Source organism: Vollenhovia emeryi, unplaced genomic scaffold, assembly GCF_000949405.1.
Source record: "Vollenhovia emeryi isolate VEMERY1.0 unplaced genomic scaffold, V.emery_V1.0 DF939255.1, whole genome shotgun sequence".
In the NCBI taxonomy this organism is placed as follows: Eukaryota; Metazoa; Arthropoda; class Insecta; order Hymenoptera; family Formicidae; genus Vollenhovia; species Vollenhovia emeryi.
In genome coordinates this window covers 100,661-111,912 of record NW_011967111.1, presented here as the reverse complement: position 1 = coordinate 111,912, position 11,252 = coordinate 100,661, and the positions used below count along the sequence as shown (strand labels likewise).

Sequence of the window (11,252 nt, the reverse complement as noted above, 5' to 3'; positions counted from 1 at the left end):
AATTCAGTTATTTAATTAACAAAAGTTATTAATAGTTATTTTTTCAGTTTTGCATAGGTCGAAAACTCAACCGTTTCTGAGATATAAACATTACAGGCTTCTACATGCGATATTCTCCCTTGATCTCCCGATTTTTATCCATGGACATTTTTTATGGGGATATTTGAAAAGTATAAGTATAATGTATTCCTCGCCAATAAATGACTTAGAAGAATTACGTGACCGAATCCAGCGTGCTTGTCAAATAATTCGACAGAGACCTGAAATTTGCGAGAGAATTCGCGACTCTGTAAGAAGAAGATGCCAAGCGTATATGGAAATGGAAGGACATGTGGAACACCTTCTGTAAATATCGACATAATAATTTAGACAGATTATCTTCTTTTCACGTTGCATGCGACATAGAAGCCAGTAAGTCAATCATATGATGCTAACATAAAAAAAATGTTTATATCTTTAGCTCGTGGAAAAATGAGCGACAACTGTGACAATTAATAAAGCAAATATACACTGACAAAAAAATTTTTTTAAGCTATAAAGCAGATAGGTTTACATAAAATTATTTTTTTATTGAAGTAAATATTTATTCTATTTAAATAAAAATATCAAATTTCAAGTAAATCTATGTATTATATTAAGTAAATTAATTTAAATCATTACATTTTCTACATTCAAATAAAGATTTCATGAGATATAGAATACTATTTATTAAATTAAATAATTGTTTTTGTTAAATAAGAAATTCAATTTTCTTCGCTGTGAAAATTATATCTTAGTAAACATTTTATAGAATTAAAATAACATTTTTTAAATTTAAAATTATCTATTCTTTGATATTTAATAAATAGGTACTTAAATTAAAGCAATGCATGTTTTAATTTATTATTTTTTAAATTTAAGTCAATAAGCTTATCAGGAGCTACTTAATGAATAATTTTCTTGAGTAAGGTAATATTTTTTTATTAAGATTTTTTTTTATTATTGTAGCAATGGAGAAACACGCGCGACTACTCACGCGCACGTCAAACGTCCTGATCTCGTATTTATATCGGCCGCTTTGCGGCGACGGTGGCGCGTCGTCATGGACGGCCCGACTCGCCGAGGATCTGCCTCGGAGTGTCAGCTGGACCGTCGACCGGCACAGCGCGGCCACGACGCAGAGCAGCAGTAATATACGTCGACACATGATACGAACACGTGCAAGTCCGCGTTCTCACTGGTTCTCTTCTCACACCAGAGATGCACACTTTAATTCTCTGCCAGGAAGCTGAGCGCGTGGAGGGGATAGGGTGGGGATAGCGCTTGGTTAAAGCAGAGAGAAACCTGAGGGTGGCGTCCCATGGAGCGGAATACGCGGAAGCGGAATCAGCGGATCGCCAATCGCAAGATTATTCTGATAGAGCCCTTTCAAAAATTCCGTCGAAACGGTCTTGTGATTGGCGATCCGCTGATTCCGCTTCCGCGTATTCCGCTCCATGGGACTCCACCCTGAGAGCGGCCACGCCGGCGCGCAGTCATAAGAATTAATCGACTGTAATTGGTTAATTCAGTCAGACCCATAAGAATTGACAAATCATAGTCGATTATTCTTCCGACTACACGACCCGCGACTCGCATTGTAGACCCCGCATTAGGCCGGTTTTACATTGACCGTATCGTAGCGTCGCAAGAGTCGTGGACTGGTTCTAATTCAACGCTGATTGGTCGAATCTATGATTTGCGACGTTCCAGAGATATCGGGCTCCAAAAATTCCCAAGATGTAAGCGATGAAGCCGTCTAGACAAACACCTTTGTTTGGAATGGAATGGAACCTTTGGAGCCCGATATCTCTGGAATATTAAATAGGTGCACTCTGAAACAGACATATCTGTAATCAGCTTGACGTGACCTTTCGTTTGTTACTTTGCGACCAAAAACGAAGACGAAAAAAATGAGGGCATTTGCCTATAAGACACTTGTTCTCACACTTTTCTCAATTTTAATCTGATCTTTGATTGGCCTATTAACACAACTTTGTTAATTTTCTTTCTGTTTTATGAAGCTGATCTCGGCTTGGCTTCAGACAGAACTAAATTGTTAACCGCTCCATCGTGCAATCCACGCGATTAAATCGCATTGTACGATTTTATTTCTTAACGAGTGTGTAGTATCGCGCGAAAAAGCGTACTTTTCTTACGTGTTCGCGAGTGTTGATGGAGTCTCATGGGAGGAGAGGACAACCTGAGTGGAGGAGCAGGCATAATGGCATCAGACATTTGCGGAGCAAAAGAATCAACGTAGCTAACTCCGCTGCTGCACATCAAGTCGGTGAGTGAGAAGTTTTAATACTGAGAATCGAATATAATTAAAATTAATATACCGCGAAGTAAAATATTTTCTGTATATACATAGATGTTTTCTGTGTATACACTTGAATTTTGAATTAAAAAAATCGAGTCACGAAGTGAATATCCAGAACAGTGTGTGCCACAAATTTTGCCGGCAAAAAGTATAAAAGTTTGATACAAAACTTAACACATTTAATTATACTACAAAGTACTAGTAGAAATAAAGTATAACAATAAAATGGGATGATTAATGATAAAAAATCAAATTTTAATAAACTTGCTATACAGTCTAACATAACTTGTCCGCAATATTTTATATTTAGTAGTTATATACGTATAATTTATATTTCACATTTTACTTTTTATTCCATTGTCGTATGTAAGTTTCACGATAAGAGCATACATACTCAGCGTAGACATCTGCGGGATGCGAAACGAAGAAGATTGGTTTTTGGTTCGTGTCGCTACGTCGATTTTTCGCCGAGTTATAGCGTTTTAAAAATCGGGCGCGCGCGCACCATTCATTCGAGAAGGCCGCGCGAGTTTTACGCGAGTAGTACGCGAGCTTACTACGTCTCCAAAAAACTAGCATAAAAACATACGAGGCACAGGTGTTCAGTAGTAAACATCGCCGCGCCAGATGCCGCGCGAGACGCCGCGTATACGCGTCGTCTGCTGCTTCTGAATGAGGATTAAGATGGCGAGTCGATATAATCGTCAATACTTCGCACAGAAAAATCGTAGCAAGATGATTTTGATCTCGTTGGAAAGCTAAGATTTCAGCGCTTCTAACGAGATAAGAATCGCTTATCTCGGATCATTAGTTTATGAGACATCATCGATTAACTGTGAAAATGAAATTGATTTTGTCCCGAGATCGAGATCACGTGTCAATATAATCATCAACATCTTGGCACAGAAAAATCCTACCAAGATGATCTTGGTCTCGTTGGAAAGCTAAGATTTCAGCGCTTCTAACAAGATAAGAATCGCTTATCTCGGATCATTAGTTTACGAGATATAATTAATTAATTCTGAAAATATTAATTTTCTTCAACAATTGGCATCACAAGTCGATATAATCGTCAGTATCTTCGCACAGAAAACGAGAGTTATTAACATTTATCAATCGCGTTTAATTAATTGTCGCGATCCGTAATCTTATCGTTCATTTCTGCGGCGATTTGTCGAGAAGAATATCACACGTAATTTGAAGTAGAAGTGCCATAAGGGAATTACATATCTAAATTATTAGTTAGGTTCGATATCGAACCTAATATATATCCACGAGCGCTAATACCTTTTTTAACGATCGAACTCGGATGAATCTCTCTCACGTCGTGCATTAAATAGCAAATCTAATTTATGTTCACTCAATATTCATTTTTCTAAATACACATATGTAATTGCACGGTTTTTTGTCGATAATCCCCTCCTCGAGTACTACCTTGTCGTGGTGGAGGGGCTTAAGTACCCCGAAGAGTTACTCTCTAAAAATCAATCAGTGCATTATCAATGAATCAGTGAATATTCACTGTTTTCAGTGATAATCCATTGATTGATTTTAAAGAGTATAGATAGTCGAGTAACTTCCATATTAACAGTTAACCAGAAAATGATAAACCAGGCCTCCCTTACGGAAAAGCACCGAAATAATTATTAGAAAATTACTGTACATCAGTAATTTCTGATAGTTCAATTACTGATATACAGTAATTTTCTAATAATTATTTCGTTACTTTTTCGTAAGGGCTAACACTCTCTGAAAGTTAATCGGTGGATTATTACTGAAAATAACGATTCACTGTTTTCAATGATAATCCACCGATTGACTTTTAGAGAGCACATTTATTAATTGATTCTGTTCATTTCAGCGCGAACTTTCGAGGACTGACGAATAATTTCGCTATTATTTCGCCAGTTTAAACGAATCGCAACCGCGCGCGGCGATTCGTCGTGTCGCGTCGCGTTCGGGAGTGCCGTTTAAATTGTGTAATTGGACTAAAGACTTTCAAAGTGTAAAATCGCGCGAACGATCTTTGTGTTTCCGCGAGTGTGCAAGAAGACAACCTGAGGAGGAGGCCTGGGGAAGGCATCAGGCACCGGCGGAGCAACTTTAGGGTAAATATTTTTTCTTTTGTATAAAATTAATCTTTCTCCCGTTTATCAAGCTCTGTCTAGCTATATTATGTCTATGGTCATTTGTTTTGCGCCGATCCTTTCTGCGCATCCGCCATTATCTTGGTGTGGCCAATGGGACGGATGTTGTGGTAGTGTGACAGTGTTAAAGGATTTCCCACGCCAAAGAAATGGTGGAATACCACATGATCGAAACCGAAAAAATCAAAGGGCCGACAGAAGGTGGGCATACTAGTTATATTATGTTCAAAGCACAGATTTTTTTATTTATTCTATTATCTATTCTCTATTCTCTTAATCTATTAATCTATTATCTGTACTCAAAGCATGTTATCTCTAAAGTTTGTACAACTGCTTCAGCCAAACGAGCAGTCTAATATATTATACGTCTATGGTTGACGCTCGCTGATTTCCGTTACCGTTCGTCATAAGAGTGTCTGGCGTGGTCTGGCGATGTAGCGTCGCATTGTGACTTGATACTTGTGCTTTTATTTAATGAATTTTCTTATTTTATTATATCTCTTATTTTATTTTACTTAAAAGCTTCATTCGCCATAGATTCAAAAGATTTGAGTGAATACCACCTCGTTATCGATCTTCATAGCCAACCTTTTGATCGGACGCCTCAGTTACACATTGAAACTGTGAACGAGACGAATAAAGTGGTCATCTATTATACACGGCAGATCTTGAGAAACGTGTTTTGTCAATACTGTTGTATTTTCCGAAGTCACATTCTAATATTATAATATTCACATTCAAGATTGATAACACATAATCTTGTGGAAATTGTATGATGTTTGTTGTATAGTTACAAGATATTCGGAATAATGTTTAATCTCTTAACCATCACTGTATTTTCACTAATCCTCTCACTTCCCGCGCTCGCACAAAACGTCCTACATGGGAAACAAGCCCACGAGTGTCCCCAGCTTTGGATACAATTTCAAGAATCATGTTATCGTTTTATCAAGAGCCCACTAAGGTTACGAGAAGACGCACGCAGACATTGCCAAGCGTTCCAAAGTGACTTGGTTACCATTAATTCAGTTGAGGAGCATGGATTTATACTGCTCCATCAATTGTGGCAGAATCTGCAACATCACAAATGGTACACTGGAATAAAACTCCAGGGTGGCTTATGGATCAACGAGGCCGATAGTACAACACTGACAAGCATAGATAACGCCTTTCTATCTGAGCTCAATGACGATGGACTGGAAAGAAATTACTTAGCGTATTCCTATTCCAATAATTCCCACCGTTGGGGACTAGAAAAAGTCACTGGCAAAGACAAGTTGTTGTACATTTGTGAAGCACCTATCGCCACTCTTCACAATTTGGTGGACAATAATCGCACTTATGAATATGGCGTTGATATTCAGAACCCCCTTCAAATACCGAGAGGACCTTATTTCATAAAGCAACCCACGAACAAGGTATTTCATTTGTCACAAGGACGCAACGCTGTTTCGCTAAATTGTTTGGCAGAAGGCTATCCTACTCCTACTTATGAATGGTTTAAAGAAGATTACAAACACGACAGACTTATTGCAACAAAAATAGATCCTCTTTCAAATAGCAGATATACCGTGAGCGGTGGAAGTTTAATCATTTATGAGCCGAATCAGGTAAAATTCTCTTTAGTTTCTTCTTCAAATATATTGTATCAGAAAATATTATTTTAAAAACTTATATTGAACTAACTAGAAGGTATCCCATTTTTAATAACCCAGGCAAATATTTCAAAAAGTACAAAAGATATGAAAAGACATTTCAGAGGAAAGTTGTTTGGGTCGAACATAGTATAACTAGTATAGGTCTACTCTTTGTGGGCACCTATGAGCTTTGCGGTCTTGATCACGTATGTAGTATTCTGTCATGTCTTTGGGGAAAATCCAGTAGCGCATGTCTGTGTACGTACATACGCGCATATGTGTGTGTATTCATCAAATTACACTATCCCATATTCAACTTTTCTCTCATTAGTTGCACCAACAAAATGTCGGATGCGCAGAATCCGTCGTCAAATTCTTTGTTGATGCAGCAATAAGCATTTACGGTTTACCTTTACGAGTATGAGATCATGGCTACAAAAATCTTCTTGTAATCGTTTCAATGAATACAATTCGCAGTGCACATACATAGGGGAAGTCGCATAACTGACAAATCCGTCCATAATCAAAGAATTGAAAGATTGTGGGTTGATGTCTTCAAAGAAGTGTGCAATTTTGTTTATAATGAATTATGCTCTTTAGAAAATCAAGGTTTATTAGATGTTGAAAATATTAAGCGCAGGTGTTGCGTGCAATATGTTTACAAACCTGTCATAAATAAAAAGTTTTATCATTTTCATCTGCATGGAACGTGCATAATCTGAGAATAGAAACTCCACGGCAACTATGGCTGGAGGAAATATTAGAAAATTATAATACAACTTCCACTACAGTAAGCGATATTTTTGATACTGGTAATATGACTTTATACAAACGACTTTCTGAATCCCTGCAAGCATTAGGAGTCGATCTTTCAGTTTTTCCTGTTACAACAAGATAGTAATAATATAAATTTCCCTTCTTCATCTTTTACTGCGTTATTTTAAGTGACAAACAGAAATTACATACAATTTTCCATTACATGGAAAATATTGTTAATGCGGTTGGAAAGTCTAATACAGGAAAATATATACTATGTATAAATGTATTAAGTTCTTAATGTGTTAATTGTCCGATTTCTAGATTAGTGCTGCATCGTGCATTCATTTCCTAATATAAAATCCACGAAAAATGTATCTCGGCAGTCAAACTCTTTACCGTGTTTTAAATAAGTGCTGTATTATGTAATTTGGCATAAATAAATAAACAATTTATATACAATATATTGTCAATTATAAATGACAGTCCAAACAAATGCAAAATGAGTAGAAAATACTGACACGTATCTGTAAGGATTAATATAACTACTTAAATAATGTGAAGTTACACTCCAATAAAGAACACGTTAGACAAAAATAAAATAACATTAAAAATTTTTAGCGTAACTCCGACTATATCGGCTATGGTGTTATTATAGAATACTACAAACAAAATAAATCGCACAAAAATTGCGATAAAAGAACAGACGTCCCTCGATCAGTCGTATGTCTGAATCGTCACTTCAAATTAAAATCAATATTATCTCAAGATGTTGTATGGAACATTTGATTGGCTACGGAGTTATCTAAAGATGATCTTAAAACGATCTTGAATATAAGATCTGACTGTGAATACCGTTCTAAGAATCACATGATTTTAACTTCTTAACGTTGTTGGTTCATATACCTATGTAATACTAGCTATATTACTAGCATCGTATCCATAGATATAATATATCTAGACCGAGCGTTTGCCTTTATTTGAGCAGTGGGGGTAGAGGTTCACGTAGAAAAAGACAAACTCTGTTTTGTACTATTTCGTTCTCTCTTGCTTACATGCGAACGAAAGAGAACGAAATAGTACAAAATTGCTCAATGCTCGGTCTAGTTATATTATGTCAATGATCGTATTTTTCCCGTGAAAGGAGCGAGCGAAAACGGTGCGACGATACTCTTCTCTCTGTCGCGCAATTACTGCACTGGCATGTTTGCGCATGCGTTGGAAATTGTCTAATCAAATGCAAAATAGGAAAATATTATAATACATTATTATTCTAAGCAAAATATAAAAACGTAATTAAATAATTAAATATATTTTTTCTTATATCCTGCAACATGCACAAATTTTAGATTACATGGCAATTTTCAACGCATGCGTGTAGTACAGTGACCTAGTTTACACCGAGTGTTTGATACGCGTATCAAATAGTAAATAACTAGTAAATGGCTTTAGTCATTGGCGGATCGGCTGAAATACACTATTTGATACGCGTATCAAATGATCGGTGAGAACTAAACTAGCAAGATTATGCGACAGAAAGAAGAGTATTGTCTGCACCGTGATGTTTGCGCTCGCTTTCGCCCGTCGCTAGCAATGTAGTAGTATACATACATATTAGACTAATATTACATTTGTTGTATGACAAATTTTTCAAGCGTACTGGTTGGCTGCTGAATAGAAAATTTCTAGATACTCGAGAATTTTACTGTCTTGCAACCAACCAACACACTTAAAAAATTTGTCGCACGGCAAATATAATATAGACTTACACATAGGGTTTGGTTGCGCGTTCCGCAATTCCGCTGCATGAGTTTGCACCCTGATATAGTCACAGTCGCCACCAGTAAAGCCAGTGTCACATTAAATATTGCAGACGCGGATCGGATTAAAATTGCAAATCTCGAGTCGGAATTCAGCGAAAGCGGGAAGCACACACTTTGGTATAAGAGCATAAGCATATGCATAAAAAAATGGATTGGTCCACAAGCGAATGCATAAGGAAATGAACCAATCAAAATTCTTTTGCATATGCTTATGCACTTATACAAAAGTGTGTGCTCCCCGCTTTAATCACGGACTTTACGGCAGGAGTCGGTCCATGAATGACTATTGTTTCCATCGAGGATCAAAGTCGGGCTAGAGTCGTGTCAGAATCGGGTCGGAATGAGCGCTTCGGTGGAAACACCAAATTCAAACCTGAACCCTATCTTATACGTCCACGTAAAGGACAAAACATAATAAAAATTTTTGATTTCTCTTTATAACTTAAATCACAATATTTCTATGAATTAAGATTATGTTGAAACATAATAAAAATTTGGAATTATTTTTATCCCAGGTAGCCAGCTGACGTCACTTGTCGTTATTTTTAAAGCTTTAACATTAGAATGAATATTTCTCATGTTGTTAAAAAGTAAAACGGCATACTATTATAGTGTCGCAGTCACCGACTGGCTGGCATTGTTATCGACTTCCCAGTATCACTTCTCAGATAATGAAATTGAATTTTGGAAAGAGTCCGAATCCGAGTATATCGTCTACTTGCTTTGGAGTGTATTTTGAAATCGGCTTGGGGTCCACACCCACATGCGTGTATATTACATTAATGTGTAATAAAATATAAATTTATATTGATATTATGTAACTGTTACCTTGGTGTTTGCCGGGTATGACCTGTCTTATACTTTCCGAGTTGTAAGACTTGAAGTTTCCCAGATAGCACACATAGCTCTATGAATATTCTTCTAGAGTGCAAATATTTTTAATTTCAGAATATTCCACAATCGAATATTCTATAAATATATATAGATTATTATAATTAAAAATCGTATTTTCATAACAAAGAAGAACGTTTTTAGAATATTCGTCGAGAATATCTTTGGAATATTCGTTCACAATAATTTTTTAATATTCATCGAATTTATGTATTGCACATTGTTTATTGTGTAATACACATATCTTATGTAAAAGGCAGTGAAACCTGTAATCATACAATATATAATCTCGACACGCTAAATTCGATAGATTATTCTATTCACATTCGAAAAAGGTTTATAGTAGTGCCAGTCGAATGTTCCACGAACATAAGATAAATATATATAAGAATGATCTATGGAATATTTCAAATATTTTTGAAGAATATTCTTAAAATGTTCATAGAACTGTCTTGTGCTATCTGGGTTACGGTACCACCGGAATTAACATCCAAGATGTATGGAGACCGTGCATGGACTGTTGCACGGTCCGACTTACATTCCTATTGTGTCTGTGTGCATATAACACAGGTATAAATTCAACCTCTATTTGCCTAGGTCATGTAAAATGGGATATCCTGTATATGTGTTAATGAATATCGATCCATTTTATTTTATTATTTATTGCTTACAGTTACAAGACCGTAGTTCGTATCATTGCAAGGCAACCAACAAGTTTGGTACGATTATATCTGAGAGCGTTGATCTGTCATTTGGATACATCTTGGAGTTTAATTTAAGACGTTCTGAGGAGCGCGGAGATAATCATTGGGGCAAAGCAGTTTACTGCGATCCGCCAGAGCATTTTCCCGGAGTTAAATATTATTGGGCTCGCACTGACTTCCCCACTTTTGTTGAAGAGGATAAACGTGTATTTGTCTCTCGTGATGGAGCACTTTACTTCTCCGCATTGGAAATAATCGATCAAGGAAACTATTCATGCAATGTTCAGAGCATCACGTCCGATAGCGGACGTAACGGGCCGTTCTTCCCATTAAGAGTGAACATGCACTGTAATTTGAGTCGTCTTTTAAGCATTTAACGAAAAGAAGAAGACAGAATGCCAAGTAACTTTCTTAATTTTTCAGCCTCCTTCCAGCAGTTAAAATTCCCTAATAATTTTCCAAAAGTATTTCCGGAAGCACCAATAGCTGGAGAAGACGTTCGATTGGAATGCATCGCATTTGGATAGTAAGTTTACTCGCAATACTTGGTTTACATACCTTTTACGAGGGTTGCCTTTTATATTTTGCGAATAATAATGAAAGAACAGTAATTTATCATTGAAAATGGCTTTATTGTTTTTCAAAATATTCTCCATGAAGATCAATACACTTTTGCATGCGTTTGAACCAGTTTTCGAAGCACTTTTGCCACTCAGAAGTGGGTACCTCCAAAACATGTATTTTGAACGCATCAACGGCTTCTTCGGGTGTCTTAAAATGTTGCCCACGCAATTTATTTTTAATGTGAGGGAATAAATAGAAGTCATTGGGTGCCAAGTCAGGACTGTAAGGCGGATGACCCATTAATTCGATGTTTTGAGTGCTTAAAAAGTCTTTCGTGGCAGCTGATGTGTGAGAGCTCGCATTGTCGTGGCGGAGGATCCAACGCGAAC

General features: G+C 36.7%; 2 protein-coding genes across 2 annotated transcripts in view; one reads left to right on the top strand and one right to left on the bottom strand.

Annotated features, from left to right (window-relative positions):
- LOC105559762 (lysosomal Pro-X carboxypeptidase) overlaps window positions 1-1,263 on the bottom strand; it is a 7,118-nt gene extending 5,855 nt beyond the window's left edge. The window contains exon 1 of the mRNA XM_012008308.1: window positions 1,016-1,263. Within this exon, the coding sequence (XP_011863698.1) occupies window positions 1,016-1,186 (171 nt within the window). The 5' untranslated portion in view covers window positions 1,187-1,263. The remainder of the gene's footprint in view (window positions 1-1,015) is intronic.
- A 3,498-nt stretch (window positions 1,264-4,761) lies between these two features.
- Window positions 4,762-11,252, top strand: part of LOC105559758 (contactin-like) — an 11,592-nt gene continuing 5,101 nt past the window's right edge. The window contains exons 1-3 of the mRNA XM_012008306.1: window positions 4,762-6,098; window positions 10,269-10,647; window positions 10,723-10,825. Coding sequence (XP_011863696.1) covers window positions 5,298-6,098; window positions 10,269-10,647; window positions 10,723-10,825 — 1,283 coding nt within the window. The 5' untranslated portion in view covers window positions 4,762-5,297. The remainder of the gene's footprint in view (window positions 6,099-10,268; window positions 10,648-10,722; window positions 10,826-11,252) is intronic.